Consider the following 27,575-nt stretch of genomic DNA (forward strand, 5'->3'; position numbering starts at 1 on the left):
GTGACTTACTAAAATTCAGAACGTTGCCATTTATCGAGTGCCTGCCATATATTTTCTTGATTGTGAAATTTCAGATTTACCAAAAAGCACAAAGCTTTGCAAACTACCTCAGTGTTGGTGGGGGGGGGGGGGGGGGAAGGTCACAGGCTGCACCTGGTTGTCCTGTTGTATTGAAAGTGCTGGGTGATTCCTGGGGGGGCAGGTGGCCTAGGGGACACCTAGGCCAGAGGGTGGGGGGCTGCCAGAGAGGGCACGGGCTTATACCTTGTGCATGGCTTTTATCAGCCCAGTTCCCAGATAATGGAGCCATGGGAAATCTGGAGCTCTCCCAAAATTGAGTTGTTTTGTTAAATTGAGACATCTTACGCCATTTTTAAAATGAGCCACCAACAGATGGCTTTAGGCTCACAGAACCGGGGCATGATACGTGCTGGAGTTTCCCCGAGGGGACCGCGGGGGGAGAGGCCTTGGGCCCCGGCAGTCACACCGTCCCCCTCCAGCCTGCCTGTAACTGGAGGGAGACACGGAGGGCTTTCGGGGGGAAATTACATAGTTCCAGAGTACCTGACCTTTGTTTCAGTTAAGTCATGTATTGAAATCGCAGTCTTTACAGCTTTGTGTGATCCCTTTTATAGTTTTGCTTTCATGACACGATACTTCATAACTGCCGTGGTTACTGTGACCTAAGAAACATGTACTCGGTTGTAGAACATTGGCAGGAGTATCCAAGCGAGAGTTCGTGCACGATTGCTTCCTTTGTTCGTTCCGATATCTTGTCCCTGTTTGATTTTTATGTCATGGTTATAAATGTCCGTGTAGAATGTTGGCGATTCTACTACGCCAACATTGGAAGTTCTCACCTCCCCCCCCCCCCCCCGAGTCCCCCGTGGTGTAACATGAAGCAAGGCTGGTGCGCCCTCTGTGTGGACTGGGGCTCCAGGATTCACCTAGAGTTACGATACGTGATCCTTCAATTGAGTCGTACAGAAGATTTTCTACGTGATCTTCTCACTGCCTAAAGCCCCCTCCTACTTGCCGCAAGAAAGTTTTTCTTGTTTTAATTTTCAACGACAGGTTTCGAAAAAATAATGGGATATAGGAACGTAAAAGTACTGTGATAAGTTGCCTTTGTATCAAAGCGGCTAACGGTATGTGTCACCGGGTAGCATTAGCTCACCCATTTAGGGCTGCTCAGAGCTCAGCCGGAATCTGCATCCGGATCGCGTGTCTTCGTATCCTCATCAGCTGGTTTAGTAACCTCTGCTTTGCAGGAGTACTTTTCCTGAATTTAGGAACACAAAATAGGTACATTTCCTGTCAGTTCCTTTATGTTTACCACGTAGAGTGTTAATTTAGTGCCAATTTTCGTGTAGAAGCAAGAACCGGGACTTGTGTTACCACTCTGTACCTGTTTTACTTTATTTTTGTTTTATTTTTATTTCACTGCGTATTTTCAGTGCCATGTTTCTTACCCTATTTTTGCCTAGGGTGCTGGTCAAGATAAACTTGGAATCTATGTCAAGTCTGTCGTAAAAGGAGGTGCTGCAGATGTGGTTAGTATGATTTCTCCCGTTGTAAGTTCACCGCGTGTCATATTTAACAAACAACCTGAGGTACTTCAGTGATACTTTCTGTTATAAAATGCTAAGTGTGGTGTGTGCTGAAAAGACCAACATGAGCATACTTACCGCTGACTTTCCTCTTCCTCCTCTTGCCCTTTGCTGTCCCTCCCGCCCAACACACATACCTTTTGGGTGCGCGCAGGATGGACGCCTGGCCGCAGGTGACCAGCTCCTCAGTGTGGATGGACGAAGTCTGGTAGGACTCTCTCAAGAAAGGTATCGTTTATGTATTTGTTTAAGGTTGGCATTTTCAGGATGTTTCACAGTAAATTTAGATTTAGAAGACAAAAAGTAATGCTAGAAAGATCTGCCCTTAATCTTCACTTTTTTTTTTAATTTTTTTTTTTTTTTTAACGTTTATTTATTTTTGAGACAGAGACAGAGCATGAATGGGGGAGGGTCAGGGAGAGGGAGACACAGAATCTGAAACAGGCTCTAGGCTCTAAGCTGTCAGCACAGAGCCCGACGCGGGGCTTGAACTCCCTAACCGTGAGATCATGACCTGAGCTGAAGTCGGCCCCTTAACCGACTGAGCCATCCAGACGGCCCCAATCTTCACAGTTTTAAATATAAACTTCGTGTATGTGACCCCTCTCTTGTTAGCATGTTAGTGTGTGTATTTTGGTCTGGAGCAGTTTCTTTGAAGCTTAAAAAAGCCTATTCTTAGCACATCCTGAGGATTCCTGAAAGTCCTTTTACTGTTCTTGATAGAATAGTTCTTGGTTTCTGAGGAAGGGAGCCGGGTGCGCAAAGGTTCAAAGCTGCTGCTCAGAATAGCGGGTGAGGCCGCACGACGTGCGGTTACTGTGGTCACAGGCGGCCATCGTGAGGAGCGGGCACTGCTCTCCTTTCCCTTACTAGTGCTGTTCTCTCTTCCTAGGGCAGCAGAACTCATGACAAGGACCAGTTCCGTGGTGACACTGGAAGTAGCCAAGCAAGGAGCGATCTACCACGGCCTGGCCACCCTGCTCAATCAGCCGTCCCCGATGATGCAGAGAGGTGAGCGCTCCTGGCGCAGCCTTGCACGCCGCGTCTGCCCATGACCGCTGTCGCGGTCGCCACCTGGTGTTGATCGCTTACCGCATGCCGGGCATTTTACAGTCACGGCCTCTCTCGACAGTCACAAAACTCTATGGAGTAGGTGCTGCCCCTATTTTAAAGACAAGCTCGGGATGCGATCCCTTGAGAGATGGCCAAGATAAGTCGTTCACGACAGTGTCCAGTGTAGGCCCGCTGGCCTTCTGGCCGTGTGGGGGTTCACTAAGGTCCTGCCCCCGGCACCTCCCGTGGGGCCGGCTGGAGAGTCTCCACCGGCCCGGCACTTGGCCGTAGTAAAGCAGGCGGTGAGGGACGTAAAGTCTTCAAAGAACAGGTAGAATTCTCCACTGGAAGAATGTACATGTGCGTGTGTGTGAACAGTTACTTCAGTCCTTTGTGTGCTGAGACGGGACGTGATTATCCCGTTCTACGTCGTTCACTTCAGATTTAAATTTTTTTTTTTTTTTTAACGTTTATTTATTTTGGGGACAGAGAGAGACAGAGCATGAATGGGGGAGGGGCAGAGAAAGAGGGAGACACAGAATCGGAAGCAGGCTCCAGGCTCTGAGCCATCAGCCCAGAGCCCGATGCGGGGCTCGAACTCACGGACCGCGAGATCGTGACCTGGCTGAAGTCGGAGGCTTAACCGACTGAGCCACCCAGGCGCCCCTCACTTCAGATTTAAAAGCTCAGTTCGCATAAGATGATTTGTTGGTGGGAACCATGATTTTATAGCTACATCAAAAAGCCCGGAATAAAACTAATACAAATTTAGGGCTTTTTTAAAGGATCAGTTCAGAAATCACAGGAGAGAACCCATTAGGACTCACATTGTCTCTTAAATCATTATATACTTTGCATTTACCATGCTCACTGTGTGCAGCTGCCAGGTCTGGCCTCGATGGAGCTCTCTTCTCCACTGGCCAGTGATCTGGGAGCCTCCCAGGCCAGCACCTGCCTGAGGTCGACCTAATGGTCACACACACACAAGAAAGCTTCTGAGAACCCGGACCCACCGTTCGCTGAAACGAACAAACCGCGTCTTAACAAAACCATGTGCTGTAGCAGAGGCCTTCGTTACTTTTTTCCTGACATGATGCCAGGCTGGTGCCTGATGTCATAGCTTACAGCCGCTTCCAAGAGGCAAACCCAACCGTGAGTTACAGGTCAGAGGGAAGCTGTTCGAGCAGAGAACACGCCAGGGCGACCATGCAGGGAGACAAGGCCAGAAGTAGAGCTCACCCCGGGGTTGACAGAGTTCGCGTGTGTTTTAGAAAGTGAGGGGAGTGTGTTTGGTGGACTTTGAGAAAATCGGCTTTGAAAGAGCACCTTTCCCATCAATACCAGTTAAATGTCACTTTTAAGATTCTCTAGAAAGATTTGATTCCTAGACTAAAAGCTACCTTATTCCTTCACCTAAGAAGAAGGTCTTTTGAAATTTTAAATATTTGTAGGTTCATCTTTCTTGAAGACTAGGGTATTTAAAATAAAATCTTGAACAATTGAAGAGACCCTGAGTGCACTCTGACTTCAGTTTCAGACCGTCGTGGCTCAGGTAAACCCCGACCAAAGAGTGAAGGTTTCGAGCTCTATAACAATTCAGCTCAAAACGGGTCACCCGAGAGCCCTCAGCTGCCTTGGGCAGAATACAGCGAACCGAAGAAGCTCCCTGGCGATGACAGGCTGATGAAGAACCGGGCTGACCACCGCTCCAGCCCCAACGTGGCAAGTAAGAGGGACCGCTGTGGCCATTCCTTCCCTGGCCTTTGAGCTAGCTCTTGTCCAGATACACGCACGGTCACGGCCAGAAAAGGCCGGGGGAGTGGGCACCCTGTGCTTTCTTAGTTATCAGAACGACATTGCCTGCGTATGCTGGCTGAGATGTGTTTTTCATGAGAGATACCCCAAGCACTGTCCTTCCGACAGGTAATAAGAACGAAGTTCGAAAACGTTTGATTGCCCTGATGCTCTAGGGCAGTACGTTGACCACATCCGCGGCAGGGGATGGTGAACGTTTTATGCTTTTAAGGGGTTGTTAACAAGAAGGAGGCTCAGTGGAAGGGTAATGCAACACTCACGAGGTTTGCAAAGCCTGAAATACTGACTGACTGTCCCGTTGCCGGGAGGGTTTGCCGGCCGCCAGTCTGTAGGTAATACTTTCTGGCCCTGGGCTCTGATTATTCGAGAGAGGGGAGTGGGTATGAGGAGCCCTGATGTCTCCCGTGCCCCAGTTTTCGTCTCTGTGCTGACTCCTCACTGGCCGTTTGGAAGATGCCCGGCACGTGCTCACCACCCGTAAAGGATGTTAAGTGACGTTGTGTCGAGTTGTCCTCCCAGGAGTCACCTTTCTTTTCCCTGCCTCTTTCCAACGCAGATCAGCCCCCCAGTCCCGGAGGGAAAAGCGCGTACGCCCCTGGAGCAGCCGCTAAGATCACGTCCGTCTCCACCGGAAACCTCTGCACTGAGGTCTGAGAGAGGAGGGAACCGTTCTCGCTGTGATGAACACCTAGATTATCTCGTGACACTCACGCTCTGTAGATTAGCATTGTTTGTAATCCCTGAGTACTGCTTTTTTTGTTTTTAATAGAATAGGTAGATTAGCTTTAAATTGATAAGTCAGGGCAAAATGAAATGTTTTTCATTATTCCTAGTAGAGGACCACTTTTAATTTTTAACACAGGTTTAAAAATACACAGAAAGCACATTTTAAAACAGAATATTGGAAATTAAATGAGTCCGTGTACAAATTGCCAAAAGCCCGCTTTCTTCTTCACGTTTTACAGGAGCAGACCCCTCCACCTCGACCTGAGGCCTACCCCATCCCCACCCAGACGTACACCAGGGAGTACTTCACCTTCCCGGCCTCCAGGTCCCAGGACCGCGTGGCTCCCCCTCAGAACCAGTGGCCCAGTTACGAGGAGAAGCCGCACGTGCACACAGATGGTCATCAGTCCGGCCCCGCGATGCAGGTCAGAGAGGAGGCCACAGACATCTGCGCCCCCAAAGAGAATTGGTTTGGCAGGGTGGAGTCTGAATGATTTCTGAGCTACAGCCGACGTGCTCTGTAGGACAGTGCCGTCCTACATGGTCTCCCGGGTAACTGAGGAAGAGGGGACGGGAGGGAATACTAAATGTGAAAAGGAATTCTTTGTTCTCTGGAAGTTCGATTCACAAAGTGTTAGTAATAGTGCACCCTAATGACAGTTTGTGAGGTGGGATCATGGGCTCCAGGGCTGAGAAACGAGCGGTGTGTGTTTTTTCTTACTTACACCAGAAGCCGTCCCAAGCGCCGGGACGCAGGCGTAACCGGGGTCCCTGCCCGTGACCCTAACGATGCGATGGGGAAGCGAGGCAGGGCAAGTAAACACGGGGTAGTAGGTACTGCTAGGGACGTGGGGCCCCGCCGAGCGACTGGCACCTGGGCTCCCGAGGTCCGTTACTGCTCTCTGAGGGAAGAGCGTTTCGGACAGGGGAGGAGGCCCGGGTGGGCTGCCGAGCGGGAGCCGGGGGGTGGGGCGCATCACAGGCCTTTGCAGTCTGGAACCACACGGAAGGGCTCGAAGTGACGGGAAGATGAAGGGTTCAGGTTCTATCCGAGCTAGTAGAGAAGGGGCCGTCAGAGCGGTGGAGCTGGGGAAGGTCATCAGATGTGTCTTGTGTTTAGAAAGAGAACTTTGCACCGTGGGAGCCTGGGAGAAGTCAGATGTATGCTTAAAAATAGGTCCGGTCTGGGATGTGTGACGACACCGGGCCCGGGTAGCGCGTTCCGGCTGTGCTGCTCCAGAGACTGGGGGCTGAGGGTGGGACTGGGCTGAGCCGAGGAGGGTGGGAGAGCAGAAGAGGGGCCACAGTCCCAGTCACGGGAGGCAGCACGGACAGCGAGGAAGAGCCTCGTGTCCTGAGGTCCACGGCTCCGTCCTGTCCCGTTACCCGAGAAGCCCAGTCTCTTCGAGAGTGTCGGACACCTCCCGCCGGCTCGACCAGCGGGCTGGAGCAGGCTGCGAGAGAGGATTTCTCCAGATTTCTCTTCCACAGTGAATGCTCATGTGCCTTGCTCCCTCCCCAGGGAAGACCCGCTTCCCATGTGTCGAGAGAATCCACACGTGTCTCCTGTCTTACGGGAATAGCATTAGTAAGCCTCCACGTTCACGTTCGTGGTGCACGTCCGCTTCTGCCCCACACGTGGGTAACGGGCACCCAGAAGAGGAGGCCAGGAAACCGGGACGTCCGGGTGTGGGAGGGTCGCTTACTTGGATTGTGAAATGACCGAGCATAAGAGTAGGACTTGCCAGGGGTGCCCGGAGAGGTGGAGCAGGTGTGCACCGGGAGCTAGAACGATGTCTGCGAGGAGAGCGGAGGCCTGAGCCGGGAGGACCGGGACCGGGTCCCGCAGTGCCGCGGAGAGGCGTGAACTCCGCAAGTTCATGCTTTCAGAGGATCTGTTCTACACGTAGGGCATTTCATGCTACGGTGGACTCTTAAATGACGTGGGTCTGGACTGTTCATGTCCACTTTTACGCACGTTTTCTCAGTATGGTGCTCTGTCTTTTCTCATCCTTGTGGTTTTTGTCTTTTCTGTGGTTTATTGTAAGAATGCAGTAAGTACATAAGGAAACAGGCTGTGTGCTGATCGACTGTGTATGTCACGGGAAAGGCTTCCTGTCGGCGGTAGGCTGTTAGTAGTTCAGTTTCTGGGGGAGTCAAAAGTTGTATGTGGATTTTTGACTGCCCAGGGTTCAGTGCCCCTGTCCCCTGCCTTGTTCGAGGGTCAGCTACCTTTTTGTGCCCTGTAGACTGTCCAGCGATCAAGAAACTTTCTGTGTCTGTAGTAAAGCTGTAGCAAAACATTGGCAGTAAATGTTACATTTCTTTATCAGGCTACTGTGTTTTCAAGTGATATTTCATTTTTTTCTTGGCTTATTTTTTAAGGAAAGGGAGACAGTTTACCTTCCAGATTTACATCTTCAATTTCTACACATTAACAGAACAGGAAAAAATGTTTGACATCCTAGTGAGTCATTTCTGTCACTTTAAACTACTTTTAGACGTGCCATTTTTCAGACACGAGCCTCTTAGCCCTTTGAAACAGTGTGTTCGTTTCATCTCTGACACACACGCATACACGTTCATGTTCAGCGACCGATGGCGCGGTGTTCTGTACTTTGCTTTCTGAGACTGGAACACACAGGCTCGGATGCACGGCTTGTCGTGGCCTGTGCACAGCTCTGTCAGCCCGTCAGCCCTGGGACCACGGCTCAGGTAGTAAAGATTTGAGAACTACTACTCTTACTTCGAACTTTATGCTGGAGAAGTAGATTTTGCCGCTCTTCGCGTAGTGAGACTGAACACGTTCCTCCTCGCGAAGTCCGTCGCGTGGGAAACCGCAGCGGAGATGTGTGCACGCGGCCGTGCAAGGGGGGGACGGGCGCCGTCCGGAAAGCACCTGCGTTTCTGTGCGCTGCGCCGCCTCCTTCTCACAGTGATGCAGAGACGGAAGTACGGCCCCTCCCTGTTTGTAACTGGAGAAGCGCTGACCCCCCACGTCGTGCACCCCGCACCGCCAGAGACCTGGGCGGTCCCCGCCTCTGTGTGCCACTCGCTTAACAATTGCCCTAAGACGTTTTCTCCCTCGAGGTACAACATTTATGCGTTTTTAATAATTTTTTCCAATCGGCCAAAAGATAACGGTTTTCCGTGTTCTTTCTCTAGCGCGTCACCCGCTCCCAGGAGGAACTTCGGGAGGATAAAGCTTACCAACTCGAGCGGCATCGGCTGGAGGCGGTGCTGGATCGCAAGTCCGACAGCGACGTGTGGATCCAGCCGAGCTCCTCGCTGGGCTCCAGCACGTCCAGCCAGGAGCACCTGGACCCCTGCTCCAAGTCGGGCACCCCCGCCTCCACGCTGACCAAGAGCGGCCCCGGGCGCTGGAAGACGCCAGCCTCCGCGCAGCCCCTGCCGGCGGCCCCCCCGCCCGCGCAGACAGACCTGCCCCCGCCACCCCCGCCGCCCCCCGCGCACTACGCCGGAGACTTCGACGGGATCCCCGTGGACCTGCCCCTCCCGCCCCCTCCCAGCGGCCAGGCGGCGGCGGCGGCGGCGGAGCGGAGGAAACGGGAGGAGCAGCAGCGCTGGTACGAGAAGGAGAAGGCCCGCCTGGAGGAGGAGCGGGACAGGAAGCGCCGGGAGCAGGAGCGGAAGCTGGGCCAGATGCGCTCCCAGGCCCTGAACCCGGCCGCGTTCTCCCCGGTGACCGTCGCGCACACGAAGCCGGAGAAACCTTCCACGCTCCAGCGGCCCCAGGACACGGTCATCCGGGAGCTGCAGCCCCAGCAGCAGCCACGCACCATCGAGCGCCGAGACTTGCAGTACATCACGGTCAGCAAAGAGGAGCTGTCCTCGGGGGACAGCCTGTCCCCCGACCCCTGGAAGCGGGACGCCAGGGAGAAGCTGGAGAAGCAGCAGCAGATGCACATCGTGGACATGCTGAGCCGGGAGATCCGGGAGCTCCAGAGCAAGCCCGAGCGCAGCGCCGAGGACAGCGACCGCCTGCGCAAGCTCATGCTGGAGTGGCAGTTCCAGAAGAGACTGCAGGAGTCCAAGCAGAAGGACGAGGACGACGAGGAGGAGGAGGACGACGACGTGGACACCGTGCTGATCATGCAGCGCCTCGAGGCTGAGCGGAGAGCAAGGGTAAAGGGGAAAAGTGCTGTGGGCGCGCGTTTCTGTGCTACCTGCCCCGAGCGCGTGGCGCTCCCGGCCCGGGGCCCTGGAGGGTTGAGGGGGGGGCCCTGGCCTGTAGCCTGTCGCTCCGCCTCCCGCTCGCTCGCTGGCGGTCCCGCACGACGAGCCGGGCTGGGAGGCGTGTTCTCTGCAAAGGGCTCACTGCCATCCAAGTGGAACTTGGCGCTTCAAGTCGGCAGACTCCCATTTGTCCTTCTCGTTAGCGCTTCAGTTGAGAAAACAAGCTCGTAACCGCTACTTTGTTCGGAGCCAGTTGAAGGCCTCCCCAGGGGTCGGCAGGATTTTTTCTTAAACGGCCAGATAGTCAAACATCTTAGGCTTTGTGGGCCGTACACGGTCTTCACGGCACCGCTCTGCTGTTGCACGACGGAAGCCGCCTTGGCCGCGGCGCAAACGGTGAGAGCCGTGGGCCAGGGCACCCTTCACGAACGGGGGCAGGACACCTGCCCAGCCCAGGTCGTGATGGTCGGCACTGGACGGTGGGTGACGGAGGGGACTGTTGAGAGTCCCAGAGTTGCGGTTCTCGTGGCCTTGCCAGCAGGACGCTCCGCGCACTGGCTGTACGCGGTGAAGCAGGTACTTAGGAAACTAAACCGTTCTGTTTCAGCGGGAGTGTAGACACCGAGAATTTAGGGTTTTAATTTAATTTCTCCATACGACGAAAGTAATTTGTGCTTTTCGCATCAAACAGAGGAAGGAAAGGTCGTGTTAGTTTCGTGCGCTAGATTGTTAAAATGCCAGATTGAAGACTCCATTACCCTATCAGAACGGAGAGGCACTTGCCGGTATTAATCTGCAGACGGTGCTGTGGACCACATCATGGTAGGAGGTTTCACACAGGGCAGCTTTCTGGGAAGAGACGGCCGAGACCACGTCCTCTGGATTTTGTTTCTAATTGCCACTTTTACTTAATGCTGTCTGCCAGACATCTAAACAAGTAACTGTTACGTCAGATGTTCTAACGTTTCCACGTCAGGACACAGAGTGACCTTAGATAGTGACCAGTCCATACAGCCGACTCTGACCCCTTTTCAGGTTTGCCTCGTGAGTTTTGTCCTGAAACGTTTCGCACACTTCTTACTACACACTTCTTGTCAGCAAAGGGGATGTGGGACTTTACCCAACATCCAGCTGAACGAACACCCAAATGTTAAGTCACCGGTAATAAACTCCTGAAAAACAACTGTATTTACCCTCAGTGCTACTGTATTTCAAAGCGCATCCGGTTAACGATGCATTACTTGTAGCATAAGAATTCTCAGCACAGCGCTGACCCTGGGGTCAGGACCCTGGTGTCCACCGTGTCCACGGTTGGCTGAGTGCTCCGTGCAGGGTCCCCTCCCTGTCCTCGGCCAGTGCCACTAGAGGCAGGGCGTGTGCCCCTGGCCCAACTCTCCCATCCCCAGGACACAAGAAAACAGCGATGTTTACTGCAGTTCATACTGAACCAAAAGCCGACATCTATGGTAAATAGGTAGACATTGTTAACATTTATTGTTGTAACTGTATCCCCCCCCCCCCCCGCCCCATAGTGAAAAGTTAGCAACTGCATTGTAGTATTTCTGTAATTATTCTTAGCTGTGAATTTGTATTAAAGGTCTGTCAGGTTTTCCAAATAGTTCACAGTGACCATTTCAAAGCCTCATAGCGTGAGCTATGACATTTGGAAAGTTTCTTACAATTTTAGTGAAAAGTGTCTCCGTGTTCATCATTAATCAAATTTAAGGTGAATATCTTAGTCCCCAAGTAACAGCTCAGGGGAATTTTAAAGTCCCTTCCGTGTATCATAATAACGAAACTCAAGTGTTTAATGCTGTGTGGACATTTTCCTGTTTGTGGGTGCCAGAAGTCCACGCATAGTTTTCGCTGTGCTCCCCGGGCCGTCCTCCAACACAGGTGACGCGCGGGAGCAGCGAGCACGCGGGGTGGAATACGGTCTAAACTTGACTTTTTTTCACACTTCATCTTTCTTTTTGTTTCCTTCTCTGTTACTGCAGCAGACTGGTCTGCCAGCAATCTCTGTTCTAGATTTGGTATGTTCTCATTTCTTTCCCTTTGGTACTTTTTTCCTGTCTTGATTTTCTTTTTTTCTGTTAGTGGTGGTGGTTTGTGTTCCTAGTAGACGCAGCTCCTTGGGGCATCCTAGCGCAGGCGTGTAGTTGCGGGATCGAGAAGCATGCCTTTCCGTGTGTTTAGATTTAGTTACTCTTTGCTTTCCTCCGTTAATTTTAAGTGTTACTGTTTGTTTATGGCTTTGACCTTTTCTCAGTTTTAGTCACAAAATTGATTCTGTGTATTTTTATGTAGAGTCACAAATACGCGAGCAAACAAAAGAACCTGCAACGAATAACCTATTTCATTTTTGTTACCCTGGGAATAGATTTTGAATAACCGACTACTAGAAACTCAACCGAATTGGTATTCACATTGTTTTGCCAATTAAGATGTAACTGGCATCTGTCTGTTGGCAGAAAAAGAGAGCTTTTTGGTAAATGTTGCTCTGTTTTCTTTAATAATTTCGCATGGACTTCGGTTTGCTTCACCAGCCATATCGTCTGCCAAAACATACCTGACATCCCATTCTGTTGTCAGTTCAGGGTTTTTGTTTGTTTCATGTTTTATTTTTGAGAGGGAGTGCAAGCTGCGGGGGTGGGGGGAGGCGGACAGAGGATCAGAAGCAGGCTCCACACAGTCAGCGCACAGCCCAGCGTGGGGCTCGAACTCCCGAACCGTGAGATTGTGACCTGAGCCAAAGTTGGGCACTCAACCAACTGTGCCCCTTGATTCAGTGTGTTTGGTATCCACGTTCGGGAGATTCAGTCGACCATTAAGTGTCCATGGTGCTCCAGGGCCATTATCAGTGTCACCGGCCACGAGTTCTGCACCAGCTGAAACGTTCCTAATCACTTGAGGTCATTTTTTGTTAGTCACTTTTTAAACGAACAAGGACGGGATCCGACAGTACTTTTAAATTTTTTTTTTTTTTTCAACGTTTATTTATTTTTGGGACAGAGAGAGACAGAGCATGAATGGGGGAGGGGCAGAGAGAGAGGGAGACACAGAATCGGAAACAGGCTCCAGGCTCCGAGCCATCAGCCTAGAGCCCGACGCGGGGCTCGAACTCACGGACCGCGAGATCGTGACCTGGCTGAAGTCGGACGCTCAACTGACTGCGCCACCCAGGCGCCCCCCGACAGTACTTTTAAAACGTCCTGAATCTCCGTTTGACTTCAGTGGCCTCCTCATCAAATGACAGCCCCTCCCCCGTTTTTAGCTCAACAGTGTGGTGGCACGACCGCTGTGCAGAGAAGCCCCTCCCGGAAGCATTTCCCGCCTTGATAACCAAAGAGCATATTTGTTTTAGCGTTACCTTCCCCCCCCCCCGCCCCCCCATGAGACAAAGACAAAATATGGCTGTTTTCTCCGTACTTCTTTGTGGCAACGTGCACCTGTGGTGGGTGGTCAGAAGATACCGGTTAGAGCAGATTCTTCGTTTGAGATGCTCATGTTACATCCTCTCTGGGCATCCACTGCCCACCAGCTACTGACCCGAGGCCCTGGCTGGTAGAGATTTTCCAGCTCTGTAGGCCTAGCGAGACTCTTCTGTGCAGATTATGTGACAGATAGACAATACTTAGGGATGAGGGAGGACACGAGGATTTGTGTTTTGAAGACACAGTTCAGAGTTCTTCTTTCTTTAAAGGTAGTTTTTTTTACTCCTATCGACCTCAGCCCCCACACCTCTGAGCATTTCTTAGCCTCATTTCCTGGCAAACATGACCATTCTTACGGCGGTGTCCTTACGTAGAGTCCTTCGGTCAGAATTGGCAGCTTGTCTACAGGGAGGTGCCTCTGCCAGGCGCCCGTCCTCTTGCCGGGACAGGGGGTGTCCCAAGTGCCAGCAGAGTGTAGGGACAGCGCCCCGCCTGGCTGTGACGGTGTCTCCTGGGTACGACCCTGGGATGAACGGGGCAGGTGCTCTGTCGGGAGTAGCCCACAGTCTCCATGAGCTTGGGGGGCCACCTCACTGGCTCTGCTCTCCCTCTGGATTTATAGCGGTCGGCACCCCAACCAGCCTGGGCCCCCACGCCCCCGCCTCCAGACCCCGGGAGCTGGAGAAGCCAGCGACACCCGCGTTTGCATTTCTAGCCCAGGCCTTGCCCTGGCCCACACTTCCGCCTGCAGTCAGACAAGACTTCTCAAAGCTCAGCATGTTTGGAAACCGCCCTCCCCCCAACATGCTCCTTGTCTACCTTTAGCCTTCCGCATTTCAGCTGATTCTTTTAATTGCTCAGTCCAAAAGCCTTAGTTACCATAACCCTCTTTTTCTCTCCATCAAGAAATTGTTTCTACTTCTCAGAATCTGACCACCTCGACACCCACATTGGCCTGAACCACTGCTGTCCCCACCTGGCTCAGTGCTTGCTTCTGTGTTTGTTCCCTGTGTCACAGTCTGTTCTCAACACAGCAGCTAGGGTAATCCTGTTAAAAAAAAAAGTCACATCTCAGGAGTCTTCAGAACCCTGTCATTTAGAGAAATGTCCCGGGTCTTCCCCTGGCCACGAAGTGCTGGTGTCCCGTCCATGCCTCTGTGCACCTGCTGTGTGGAGTTGGGCAGATGTCAGCCTCCACCGTAGCCGCACCCGGCTCCACTCAAGTTTGCAGGGAGGGACGGGCCGTGTGACCGGGCCTCCGTTGCCGTGGGTGGCCAGACAGTTACACGCACTTCCCCCGGGGGAACCTGTGACGGAGGCAGAGCAGACAAGGCGGCACGCCCAGTAGTGACAAGTCACGCAGTGTCGCAAAGAGTGAGAGTCAAAGTTCTTCCCGGAATTTTCTGAGTTTATATTTATTTCATATCGTGCTGCACAGCAATGCCTCCTGCTCATGAAACTCCTGCCAGGAGCTGTCTTCCAACTAGAAATTGACGTGACCTGACGGTCTCTCAGTTGCCTGGTCTCAGGCTTTGTCCTGTTACCGTCTTAGTGGTTCGTCTCCTGGCTCTGAGGACCCGACAGCTCAAGGGGAAGACTGCCTCCCCTTGGGGTGGTACCAGCCGAGTGACGCTGTCACCGATTTCAGCATCTCTACTGCTGACCTCATGGGAAGGCCCAGGCCAGGTCCGCCCTCGTAGGCCGCTTTCCTGTCTGGTCTTCGTGTGGGACTGGAGGAATTGGCATACGAGGGGCTGAACTGAAAGCAAGATCATAAAAACCTCAAGCAAGAGTCCGTAGGAAACCCAGCTGAGAGCTGCACCTGCAGAGAGACCCTGCCTGCTCCCCCGGAGTCCCCCGCCTCGCGAGCGGGGTCTGGCTCTGAGGGTGGTGTCCAAACCTGCCTTCAGGGAGGGTCAGTTTGACTCCAGGAAGGAGGAGGAGAATATGCTCGTATGAAAGCCAGCTTGTTGGCATGTTGGAGTAGAACACAGACTCGTGTGGTTGCAAGATGAGATAGTTGCTGTGAGAGAGCTTCCGACGTACGTGGTAGGCCGCGTGCAGCCGTGCAGCCCCACGCAGGCTCACCTGTCCCTGCAAAGCTAGAGCGTTTCAGCAGCCAAGCCGCACGCGTTACAGCTTCGGATAAAATTGTCACTGTCCTTACATTGAACGGGCAGGGGCATGGGCTGTGCCCAGGGAAGAGACTTGCACACCAAGTGCCCAGGGTCGTGGGGATGGCTTTCCCCATGAAGAAACACAAAGTGGACTTCCTCTCCCGCATGGGGCTCGTGGGCTGAACCCGAGTCGGGTGCCTGAGCCCGGTAGCAGTAAACGGCCTGCACGTGGGGGTCCTTCACTGCGGGGCATTAACATTTTTTAGGGTATTGTTAATGGGTGGGAACATCGGCAGATGACGCTTGCCTGTTGCCTTAAGGGTGACCCTGACAGGCTTCCGGTCGTGTTTCCAGCGAGGATCCCAAAAGCGAAAGGACACCTTGGCCCTGATTCGCATTCAGATATCGCAACAAGATCGTCTCCCTTAATGGAGTTTTTACTGTACATTAAAGACACGAGTTAGCGTCTTCTGTGGCATAAAGTTATAAGCACACGGATCACAATGTAACTGTTTTCTTTTTTTAACCTGAAGATGAGGGGAGGACCGCCAGCGTAGCGAGACCAGCCAGGCTGGTGACAGTGGCTTCTGAGACCCCGCGTTAGTTCTCGGCTAAGAGTGGCTGTGGTTCGGGCTGATGGCTGCTGTAAGAACTGCGGCTGCTTCTCTCTAGGCCTGTTCCCCCGAACGTAGCTTCCTGCAGGTGGCTTCCATAGCAGCCCACCCTTCATTCTCTGTGTGTAAAACACTGAGCCCGTGTCCTCTTCATCTCACCCCAGGTTAACACAGTCTGTCCTTGCAGCTCAGCCTGTGTTAAATGTGTGGCTTAGGTTGAAACGCCCTTTACCTGGTACTGAACGCAAGTAGACCACACAGCACAGCGTACCGTTTTGAGCTAATTTGGAGTAAGTTTAGAGGCTAGGTTATCATTCCTGTCATTAACGCTTTTGGGGGAGGAGGGTCGGGCAAAGCAGCATCTGTATGAAGAATGAAAAGCCTCGTTTTGGAAGTGAAAAGACGTGAAGCAGCTTGCCAGGCAGTGGGCAGAAACTGCCTTTGTCGCAACAGCACGGGTGGGTTCGTCGGTAACAGTAAAAAGAGGAGCTGGGGACCTTAACACCGGAGAAGGTGCCTCGCCGACCCCATCCAGATGTAGAAGAATGAAGGTTTTTAAGAGAAGGTGCCTGCTATAGATTTGCTAGGTAGCATTCTGTACCTGTAATTATGAGAATTGCAGTTGTGCCCATTTCTGAAAATGGTGCTTCTCCTCAGCGTGGAGGACCCAGCGGGCCATTTTAGCGTGTTCTGTTGTCCTTGCTCAGACCTGTTTTTAATTGCGTCTGGCAGGTAAAGCACGACGAGGGAGTCAGTGCAGAACGCTAACGTGCTTTTACGCCCTTCCATGTAGCATATCTAATACCAGCTGCGAGCTTATCTGGTTATTTTTATTTGGGTGCCGTTTCTCACACTTCGGACCGATGAGTGTAAATTGGTTGACGCACTGGTGCTGCGGGCCATGGACCCTGCTGTGGTGGGGGGAGCTCCCCGGTGGAGGCCAGCCCTGCGCGACCCCGGGGGGCCGGGAGCCCTCACAGTTCTGCCTTGTTTCTTGGGCTCGGAATCCGTAGCCTGTGCTCCCGCTCTGAGCCCCTCACAGCCAACATCCCAACATCTCCCCTGGGCTTATGCCTAGATTTGAACTAAACGGGAAATTAAGTAAATTTGTCTTCTTGAGGAGCGGGTTTTTTTTTTTCCTAAGATGTTTTAATATTGTTTGCTGACCTGAAAAAGCCTAACGACGCCAAGTTAACTTGTTACTTTCCCATCGGCTGCAGTGTTTATTCCACAGAAATAAGGCAGGAGTGAAGCTGTTAAGGTTTTTGTTTTTAAAAAAAATACAAACACAATTCAAATCCCGTTTCTGTTTTTGCTGTGAACGGTTTCTACAGTAAGCAGTAATTCCGTAAATACTGAAACACACCATGAGCAATTTTACTTAAGGGGAGTCCTTCAGGGGCTTTAACAATGAAACTAGATGGCGTTGGGTTACGTTCTAATTTTTAAAATTTTGAATCAACTCCTCTTGACGTCTGGAGGCACATTTCTTGGGTGCTACCGCAGACCAGCTCTGGAACAGAAAGGAAATACTTGGAGAAGCAAGCTTTCAAAGTTGCCGTTATCTGGGGCCGTAACAAAAGGGCGTTTTCCTCTGCTCTGGTCAAATGTACGTTTAATCCAAGGATCCTTTTAGAAAAGATACTCTCAACCTGTGGCACATAGAGGAATTTGACTCTGTGCTGTTTCGGGGAGCAGGCGGTAGGTTTCCAGACACGAGAATTTGTTCAGAGACCGGCCAGTTGACTTGGCTGAGAGGTTGTAGCAGAAGAGAGGTGAAGTGAGGTCCTTTGCGAATACAGGCTCAGATTCTTTGGCTCAAGACTTTGGGGTCTCCCTGGGCCGAGAAGGAATTCTTGGAGTCCAGGATGGGGTCTGGAGAAAGCCGATGGCCAAGGGTCAGTGGGCCAGGGGCTTGGCCCACGGTCCCGGTATCCCTCTGGGGTTGTGTGCTGGCACGTGGGACCCGCCCCAGGGACCTGAGGTCTGTGTGCCCCAGCCCACAAGCATGCAGACCGGAGGGAAGGAGGATGGGGGGGGAGACGATGGCCGAGTGCACCCCGTAGTTGCATAACTGGAGGGTCCGTGTGTCATGGGAGTGTGGTTTACGTGAGCTGGCTACAGTCCTGCTTGTTCACGGTGTGGATGTATGAAACAGATTCCTTCTTGGAGCAGTTCGTGGAACTGTGGGGACAGTGCTGTTAGGCAGCTTAATTTTGAAACGTAGAGCTGTGAAATGTGTACGTTTTGCCGTCTTCCCACAGTGATCTAACCGGGTATTTTGTATCTGACGTCGTGTGTGTGTGTGTGTGTGTGTGTGTGTGTGTGTGTGTGTGTGTGTCTGCTTGTGCCAGTGTGTGCTCTGTGCGCCTCGTGCTGCTGGAGCGTGCGGGGCGGAGGTTAAAGTCCCTGCGTTGTTAGTTACAGGACGAGGAGCGGCGGCGGCAGCGGCAGCTGGACGACATGCGCAGGCGGGAAGCGGAGGACCGCGCCAGGCAGGAGGAGGAGAGGACGAAGCGAGACGCCGAAGACAAGGTCATGGTCCTGTAGGGGCGGCTAGAGGCTTCCCGGCTTAGCCTGAACCCGATGGATGGGCTGGGGCAGAGGGGCAGACGCTGCACGCATCCTAACGCGTGCGAGACACAACGGGGCCTGGACCCCTCCTTTGTTGTCGGACCGGAGACTGGAGCCCGGCCCGGCCCGCCTGCCTCTGCTCCGGACGGTGTCCACGTCCTCCCACCTGAGTCCTGTCTCTCTCCCGCTTCTGAACTCGTAGGCCTGTCGGGGTGGCTGAGCCTCCTCCCGGCCGGTCCGCTCCCTCGGGGCCCTGCCCTTTCCTGGACGTGGCCCCGCCTGGTGGGGTGAGGGTGGTGCTTGTGCGGCTGTGCGGTCGGAGCTCGGGCGGTGAAGCACCAGGGACGTAGACGGTGTGTTCGCCCCGTGCATTTCAAGTAGGTTCCTTACGGAAATTACTCCATTCTGGTTGGCGGTCAGCAGGTCAGATAGCTTACAAAAAGCGTGATACGAGGAGAATTCAACTAGAATGTGATCTAATATCCCGAGTTGTTATTTTGGTTCCACATGTGGATTCTTTTTATGAAAGTAATCTTTTACGTGAATTTCAAAATGACAACTGATTGGGTCCATCCTGAGAACCGGGACCGCAGTGTGTGTGCAGCTGGCCCTGAGCGGGGCACCCGTGGCGGGGGTGGGGAAGCCTGTCCGCTCTGACGCTTCCCTTCTATGAAGGCAGGGGCCATGGGCGCCACAGCTGCCGGTGGGGAGTTTTCGTTCCTGATTCCTCCTTTGACAGTCTGGTGAGCCGTATTAATGAAGCCCCCTCCTCCCCCGAAAGAGCTTTTAGGAAACCTTGTGTAGTGATACGATCCTTCTGGATGTGTAACTAGTGAAGAGCTCGATTGGCAGAAACGATGTGACTCATCTAGACGAAAGTAGAATGATAAGGCTAGGACACGTACCTGTGTGAAAAGTAGCGGTCTCTGCATCTTCTAGACCCTCAAGGTTCCTTGGCATCATCCTGTGACCTTCAGCGGCTGTGTCCACATAGCTTCTGCAGTCTCAGAAGCGGCCTCTGCTAGTGGGGCTGGGTGCCCCGGTGTCTTTCACTTGTGTCGGGGGAAGTCCCGGTCAGAATCAGTTCTCCGCAACGTGAGCCCCTAGACTTGTCAGTGCAGGGGTGTGTTGTGGCCCGCACCCCCCTCAGGGCCTGTGTGCAGGAGGCCTGCCTGCACCCTGTGCTCAGGCCCTCCGCTCCCGGCCTCTTCCAGCATGAGCCCTCACAGCTCACCACTATGTCCTGTAACACTTGGGTCTCACTCCGTAACTGCTTCTAGAGTTGAGTGGTCACTAAAAAGCTGGATGAGCTGTTTTTTATCCGCAGCGTCCACAATTGAGGGGCTGGCTTTGTTACAGAAGAACGTGCCATTCGTTAGTCGGATGGGCCACCTGTCCGGTCACTTCACTGTATCTGCTCTTAGTGTAACTAAAGGGATACTTTGGTCTCCTCCTAAAATGTCGTCAGGCAGCTGTTGTTCATGTCACATTAAAGGCCACAGGGCTCATTCTGGATTTGATTCCCCAGCCTAATAAGCAGACCCTTATTTTATGTTAGAAAACAAGGTAAAAGATGTCTCAACACAGAGTAAGAAGATAAAGTGAGAAATTGGGTCCAGTGCCAAGACGAGCCTGGCTGGCACCTGACCACGAAAGGGGAAGCGTGAGTGCCGTGGTCACTGTGTGTGGGGCTGGGAGGGCTTGGGGGGCGGGGAGCAGACCGCAGACATAAGCACACACCTCCCGGCGGGGACCAGAAGCCTGTACCCGCATGCCAGCAAGGTCCCTGAGATTAGTTGTGTGTTTTGGGTTGAGTGGACTTCAAACCCGTGGGCTGCGCTCTGCAGCCTGCACGGCCTCTAGGCGGACGCGGAGCTTCCCGTCTGACCTCACATCCCTCTCTTCCATCCACTTTTCCATGTGTTCTGGAACCTGTCAATCTTTAACCCAACTGTGCTGTGACCTTTTTTAATGTTAAAATAATTTTAACGCTGTCAACTGTAGTTTGTGCAGATGTATGTCAGAAAAAAATGTACAGTATGTGTCAAAATATATTTGAATATCGTGTTGCTGTTGCTCTTAATGCCTGGCTCTCTCATTTTCCGTCTGCCAGGGAGTGTAAGGTCGGAACTGTAAATTAAGAACTGCGGAAAGCATACCTCTATCTGTTAGATTGTCGCCCTGGGAAAATGAGTAATGTTTTGTGGTTTCTGTTAACTTCTCTGAATTAACTGGAAATAAACCAGGTGACTTCATCTTCCTTCTGGTAGAGGAAGGGCTGCTCTCTGGACCCTGGGGCTCGGTGAGACAGCGCGCGCGCAAGGCGGCTGTTCTTGAGGGCGCCGGCTGTAGAAAGCCAGCTAGAGCCTCTTTTTGGTTTGGTTTTGTCTTTAAACCCAGCAGCGAAGAGGTAAGTTAACATCCTACAAGAACAGAAGGAGAGAGACAGGAGCAGCCGAGAATTAGAGAGAGGCCTGGAGGGATAACTGAACGGGGACAGTGGTGTAGGATTGGAAGCTGGGGCTTGAAGGTGCCTGAGCGTCCGTCCGTCCATGCTTTGGAGCGGTTTCACGTCAGATAATTCCACAGTAGCCTGAGTGTGTCCATGCTTCCGGATGGATCTGCCTGTCCTGTCCTAGAACGTTCTGTCGAAACTCTCCTATCCCCTGGATTCGCAAGGGTGTGCAGAGGGGGTCAGAGGGTGGCGCGTCCTTTTGCACCCTGGGAAGGCCCCCTCCTGACTCTGACCTTTGTCCTTTTGTGTGTTCCGCCCGCAGAGGCGACAGGAAGAAGGTTATTACAGCCGCCTGGAAGCCGAGAGGCGCAGACAGCACGCGGAGGCCGAGCGCAGGCTGCTGGAGCCGGAGGAGCCGGGCCTGGGCAGACCGCCGCTGCCGCGGGGCTACGAGCTCCCGGCCCCGTCCTCCCCGGCGGCTGCTCCTCCTCCCCCACCTCAGCGGACCGCCTCCTCCCTGCAGGCCCCGGCCCTGTCCCCAGACTCCCTGTACACCGCCAGGCTCGTTGCGTACCACGAGGAGGAGGAGGAGGAGGACTGCAGTCTGGCAGGTCAGGACAAGCTCTCCCACACCGGCAAGTCCTGGGGCCGCCTTCCTCCCGCCGCCCCTGCGCCACGGCCACCCCCCCGCCGGCCGCGCCCGGCCTCCGATGGCCTCTTTCTCTCCGGCTCCCTGCAGCCCCCCTCGGCCGCTGCCCACGGTGCTGCTCCCGGAGCAGGCCGGCCCCCTCCTCCCACTCCAAAGCCACCGGGCTCCCACCACCCCCGCCACTCGGAAGGTAGAGGTAAAGCGTGGGGTCATGGGGTCACCAATCAAGCCCCCTGTGTCTTCCTTCGTGATTGGAGTGGGGACTGCGCGGCCCCTGTGGTGGGGGCCGCCCCAATCAGCACGCGCTCCGGCCTCTTGATCTCGCTTGCTCACTAGTCTCCGCCTCCGGGTGTGTCCGCCCTGCACGGCTGTGGCCTGTAGGGTCCCAGTCCTTCTCCCCGGTCACCAAGTACTGTTCTCTGCCTATTCTGATAACTCTTACACTTACTTGAACAAGGACTTTCTTCCACACTTTTTGGTGTCTAAAGATAAGATCCTCTCAGCCGTAGTGTCACGGTCACACGCACACCGAGTTTCGTTCTTTAACATGAGTAACGCTTCTCTGTTCTGAGTTACCTGCCCCAGTAGTTCCCCTACCAAGCTGGGTCATAACGATGGCTCCTGCTTTCCGTGGTAGTCTGGTGGCCTAGTCAGTGCCACGCTGCGCAGATGGCCCTGCTGTCCCGCGAGCTGCCTCGCGCCAGGGGCAGGGAACCCAGTCCTTGTGAAATCACTCCTCCCTCTAACTGGTTTCTCCTTCCCGCTCTGTGACATTCTCTGCCATCGCGGCACTAGCCAGACCTCAACAGGCACACGGCCGCCTTGAGTTAACATGTCCCGTGACGTCACTGCCCAGTGTGACAGTGGTCCTGTCTGTGCCGGGACCAGAAGGCCACCGCAGGCGCATCTGCAGTGACCAGTGTCCAAGACAGCACTGCAGGGATATTTAAGATATAACCGAAAATCGTAAGGATTCAGACCCGACTTTCGTCTTACTATCTAAACTTGCTCAGATCTAGTGCTTTTCATGAGCACGAGGGCTTCCAGACCCTCGTGGTGTGAGACGCGGGACTCACGATTCCAAAAGAAGTTGGAAAGTCAGAAACATGCGTAATGGTGGCTCTTCCGGAACAAGTGGGCTTGGCCAGGGTCTTGCCTCCTGTCTGCGCCAGTGCTCTGGTGCCCCTGGAAGGCTCGGCATGATATTCAGGCTGGGCCGCCCAGAAGCCAAAGTTAGATCTTTATAAAATTTCTGTTTTCGGCATCTAGAAAGTAGGACCTCAAAGACGTTTGTGGGATAATAGTCACTTTTGAAGGGAGATGCCATCAGTCTCCTTGCACATTACACACTGAACTTTACATATTTTGTGTCCCGACACGAACAGTTGAGGTTCGGTGACGCAGTATTGTGGCGAGGCGGTCACTCGAGACCACTTTGGCTTTCACCCGTGAGCTAACACTTAATTTATTTCGCATCTGAAACGCGACACACATAGGAGGTTCTGTCCCACACCTGCCCGCTCGTGCCTCTTTGAAGACTTCCTTCGTAAAGTACAAAGCTGTCTGCACCACATGCAGGGTGCTTGTGACCTCCCTGCCTCTCCCTCATGTGGCCGTGCCCTGGGCTCAGCTCACTTTTCTGTCGTGAGCACTCTGGGAAGCACACAGACTTGGTTTCTTCCACTGGGCCCTGGGGGGAACAGAATCGGGCTATGCATTGGAATAAGCAACATCCCATTCCAGCATAGCAATATACTGAAAAATGTGGTTTAACTGGAGCTTTTTGAGAACTATTTGAAGTGTGCAGGATTCATATATATAGTCTCCTGAAAGTAATGTTCTGATTAACTTTGAAAATTTTGAAGAACTTTTACCAGTGGAAGAAGCAAGTGTCATTCTTAAAACAAAGCTCAAAAGATATGTCTTCTAAAACAAAACTTAGAGTTAAAATTGAAAAAATTCTATTCTGCAGATAATTAATGTGAAGATCCACTCTGGGTTATCTGAGGTTACGGATACAGTCTGTCTCATCTTTTGAGTCTTTGTGGAGGATGACTTTGCATACGGTGACCACAGGGGACCTTGCTGAGGGACAGGAGAGGTGCTGTGCTGAGACGTGACTGCACGCGTCCGCACAGCGTGTCCTGTCCTACAGAAAAGAAGCAAAAATTGATTTTTGTGCAACCTGTCTAAAAAGGATGATTTTAATGTTGAAATACTGTAATAACTTTGCCGTTTATTTAATCCGACACGCAATGCTGCCAGCGTTGGCTGAATATTTTGAGTATTGTGCTCCGGCTTGTATCCCCATAAGCCAAAGGTTCTTCAAACGTGACATTTTCTTTTTGCTGGTGTGATAACAGAGTACTGATATAATGCATTGTGATTTTAACACACCTTTTAATATGATACTGGGATGCATTTAAAAGTTCTCTCTGCATCATTTCTTGACCTTCAACATCCCCGTGGAGTGGATAAGGTGGCGGTGCTATTCCCAGACTGATGTTGTCGGTCACCTCAGTGGCTGGGCCAGGCTCAGAGCCAGGGACCCAGGCCGAGTGTCCCGCGGGCTTGCTCACTCAGTACACGGTGCTGCCTCGGGGAGTATTTTGAGTGAGTTTGTATCTGCAGCATTTATATCAAACATGAGGGGTTTTGGTGGCTCATTTGTTTTCAAAGTGTCAATAATTACAGCCATTTATGTAGGAAAAAATCCATTAGCTGTCCTGAAAAGTGACCCTTCAGTCACATGGTTACTGGCTAGGTTACATTCGCTCTCCTTTGTTTTGTAAGGAAGCTCCTCCCATCAGGACTCTCTGACCCCCCCCCCCCCGTCAGGACTGTCCTGTGTGACTCGCCTCTTCTGAGCTCATGGCGACTGCATCTTGCCTGGTTTGAACTTTCTGGCACTGCCACCTAAGACCTGTGCCGTCACAGCGCCTGTCGGGGCAGTGATGGATTTCGCAGGCCGCTGAGCGAAGCCGGCTGCAGACCAAGGCATCTTTCGTCTCGTTTGAAGAACCTTGTGCTTTCACTCAGTAAAGACCTCCTCTTCTTCTGTGGGCCCCGCATCTCGATGATGATAAGGTTTTGGGAAGTATGCGGGTACTTTAACTTTGATTTTTTCTTTTATGGAAAAGGACCAAACTCTTCCGTGGGATCTTCCGGGGCAGTGATCGGTGCCCGTGACGGCTCCCGGGACCCGAGAGAGAGGCTGGCGAAAAGGTATTGACAGCTGTGAACAGTTTCACGGAAGGATCGCTGCCTTCCTCACACCGTTCTTGTATGAGGCTGGATCGCAAGTTTAGAGACTTGATCACCTCAGGCGTCCCTCATTGTACACGAGTGTGTGAGCCTGCTGGCTGCTTCGTTTCACGTTGCTCACAGAATTCTGTTTCAGACACTGGTGTACGTACCCGACTTCCTAGTCTAGAACTTCCTAGACCTTCAGAAGCAGCGGATGTGCTGCTGTTTGCTTCCACCCGCGAAGCCGGAAGGCACGAATAGGCTTAGTGTCTCCACCGAGCGCTCTCACCCGGGTGGTAGAAACAGATTGGCCCAGACAGTTCCTAAAGCTCTGAAATGGAACTGATGGAGAAAATCTTCAGTGTCTTCCTGTAGCTTGGTGTTAAGTTAGGTGTACTGATGCCTCTCGGGTACATGTGGGGCTCGTTAAAATTATGTGCTTTTAAACTGCCCTCTTTAGGTCAACTCGGTTATTAAGAACCCCCTGCCTGCTAAAACCGAAGTTACCAGTGTTTTGAGAGTTGGATGTGTCGGGAGAAAGTTAGTATTTTAGGCAGGAGGGCATTCTGCCCCTTTTTTTACACAGGTCTGAATACAACCCCAGTGATCGTATTTATAGGAAGGGTCTTGGCTGGTTTAACAAAGAATGAGTCTCCCTCAGGAAAGATTGAACTGAATTGCCCGCTATGTAAAGTTACCTAATTGTTGACAAGTTATTTCCATCTTGACCAGTGATGTCTTACGTTTCCCTCTGACGCAGCCATGATGCAGATTTACCTGGAAATTCCGGAGCCCCTGAGAACTTGACATTCAAAGAGCGCCAGCGGCTGTTCTCACAAGGTCAAGATGTGTCCAATAAAGTGAAAGCCTCTCGTAAATTAACAGAACTGGAAAACGAACTGAACACAAAGTGAGACCAGGAAATGGCACCCGTGCTCAGCCCAGCGTCCTCCCAGTGCGGCTTTGGAGGATGGTCGGGGGAGAGAAGGAGGCGGCGGCATTTCCGAGTCACAGAAGGGCTGTTTGGAAGATGGGTGGGATTTAGAGGTGGTCCCAGTCCAAGAAGCCCTTTTGTTTTACCAGGAGATTATCATTTATACGATGTAAACACTGTCTAATTTCTTAATTATCTGACTCACCCGAAGATATGTTTTTTGTTGCTTTTTCTAGAGTCCAAGCTGGAAAGGGGGAGCGTGCAGCGCAGGCGAGGGCAGTGGGGTGTCTCCCCCGCTGTCCCCAGGGGGTGCCGAGAGGCCACGTCCGTCCCGTGTCACAGACTGGACTGTAGGGATGGGACGGGGAGTAGCCTGAACCCCCAGACCTTGTTTGCACTATTCCGTAGTAACTGCAGATGTCCCGGAGGAGGGTGGGCACGGAGGACACGCCCGGCGCGTTGAGTCCAGAGCTCGCGTGGGCCGGGCCCGCTAGTCTTGTCCGTGCAGTCAGGACGCGGCTCGGACCCACACCTCCTGGGAGGGAGGTGATGCCCATCGGAGACCCTGCCCCTCTCCTTCCATACGGGGACAGCCCTCCCAGTACATTCTAAATAGTTGATTTTAAAAAATTCTCCAAGAAGAAAATTTTGAGGATTTAAGCTTAGGATATTTTATTTTTATAAACGTCAGATTATTGTTAGGCTAATAAATCATTGGTGATTTTGAAGATGGCAATGACGTTAGGAAGTTAATATTTCAAACATTCAGGGGAATCTGTAAAAGAGCATCTGTTTAGCTGGGCAGTGTCGATGTGGGTGGAAACACAGATATTGGAGAGGGATGAGGGGGGCAGGGGTCAGTAGTGACCTTTGAGCACAACTATTGCTCAGAAATTTTAAATGCAGAGAAGAAAGAGTGACATCCATGTCCTGTCTGGGAAAGAAGGGCCAATGACATGGCATCTGCGATTTAAATACTGTAAGAGTGACTTGTGAGGCAGTTGAAAGTATTTTTTTTTTTCACATCTGATAGTTACTGAACTTTCATTTGATGAGTTACTGTGACCAGTGTCCTTTCTTTAGCTGTGAACATGTGGCCGATACAGACACGGATCTCATTCTGGTTTCTACTGTGTGATGTGAAAATGGTAAATTACGTGGGGATTATGAGCAAAGCTTCTATTTGACAAGGCCCTGCTGTGGGATCCTGAGGATTTTTCTGCACCAGATTGTTCTTACGAAATGCATATGTTAGAAAAACGTGCACACTTTCAAACAGAAGAGGGAGGAGAGCCTTTTTAAGCCTTAGAAATCACTTTAATAGGCGCTGTATGATAAATCATTGAAACGCGAGTGTAAATATTTTTCACGTCTATCAGGGTTCTTATCTGGAAGTGTGCTGTCACCGCTGCCCTCGTTTAAGAGAGTAACCTGGTCTACGTGTTTATGAAGGATGCGCTTGCTTTAGAGCTCTAGGAGAAGCGGGCCCCTCCCGGAGAGCTCGACAACACTGGCCGCCTCACGGGGACAAAATCCACACTTGCTGTCAGGAAGCAGACGCAGAGGAGTCACTGTTCCGTTAATCTGTAGAAAGAACAAACACGCCTAAGTACACGCACATACATGTAAATACTTACATGCGGGGGCGTGTGTGTGTGTGTGTGTGCGTATGTGTGTGTGTGTGTGGTTGTAAACCTGGAAACGGGTGGGTTTGGCCGCCCGTGGGTGACGAGGTCACGACTGTGCGTCACTGTGGAAACACCAGAACTGCTGTACTTCCCATTTCTACTGTAGCTCATTTGCAATCTATTTTTAATAAACTTTGTATGTATTTGAGCGGATCTGTTGTTGTAATCGTGCTGGCAAAGATCATATTTGTCATCTCAGCCTCTGCCTCCTACCTGTGTGTCCTACTCATTAAACAGTCAGCAAGCATCATTTCTGTGTCAGATGGGGAGTCCGGCATGTGGGGGACGCTCTTTTCCTGAGCGCACAGACTCTAACGGAGACTGCAGGCCGCCCCGACATCGGTTCCCCCCGCCTGTGGCTTTCACCCGGCTCGTGGGCAGACCCAGACCCAGACCAGCGGTCACAGGGACTCTGCACACCAGGTGCTTAGTGAATTGTGTGGCCCGGTGGCGAGGACCCGCC

General features: G+C 52.3%; 1 protein-coding gene across 20 annotated transcripts in view; it reads left to right on the forward strand.

Annotated features, from left to right (window-relative positions):
• Positions 1–27,265, forward strand: part of AFDN (afadin, adherens junction formation factor) — a 142,601-nt gene extending 115,336 nt beyond the window's left edge. For 6 of the 20 annotated variants that reach the window (XM_045500286.1, XM_045500284.1, XM_045500283.1 and 3 more), the window contains 12 exons: positions 1,488–1,553; positions 1,765–1,838; positions 2,503–2,621; positions 4,195–4,389; positions 5,035–5,126; positions 5,444–5,629; positions 8,370–9,350; positions 11,399–11,434; positions 17,988–18,101; positions 20,918–21,230; positions 24,385–24,469; positions 25,251–27,265. In XM_045500286.1, coding sequence (XP_045356242.1) covers positions 1,488–1,553; positions 1,765–1,838; positions 2,503–2,621; positions 4,195–4,389; positions 5,035–5,126; positions 5,444–5,629; positions 8,370–9,350; positions 11,399–11,434; positions 17,988–18,101; positions 20,918–21,230; positions 24,385–24,469; positions 25,251–25,404 — 2,415 coding nt within the window. In that variant the 3' untranslated portion in view covers positions 25,405–27,265. The remainder of the gene's footprint in view (positions 1–1,487; positions 1,554–1,764; positions 1,839–2,502; positions 2,622–4,194; positions 4,390–5,034; positions 5,127–5,443; positions 5,630–8,369; positions 9,351–11,398; positions 11,435–17,987; positions 18,102–20,917; positions 21,231–24,384; positions 24,470–25,250) is intronic. The other 14 variants (XM_045500293.1, XM_045500300.1, XM_045500301.1 and 11 more) reach the window with 8 other exon arrangements.
• Positions 27,266–27,575: the final 310 nt, after the last annotated feature.

This window comes from Leopardus geoffroyi, chromosome B2 (genome assembly GCF_018350155.1).
Source record: "Leopardus geoffroyi isolate Oge1 chromosome B2, O.geoffroyi_Oge1_pat1.0, whole genome shotgun sequence".
NCBI lineage: Eukaryota > Metazoa > Chordata > Mammalia > Carnivora > Felidae > Leopardus > Leopardus geoffroyi.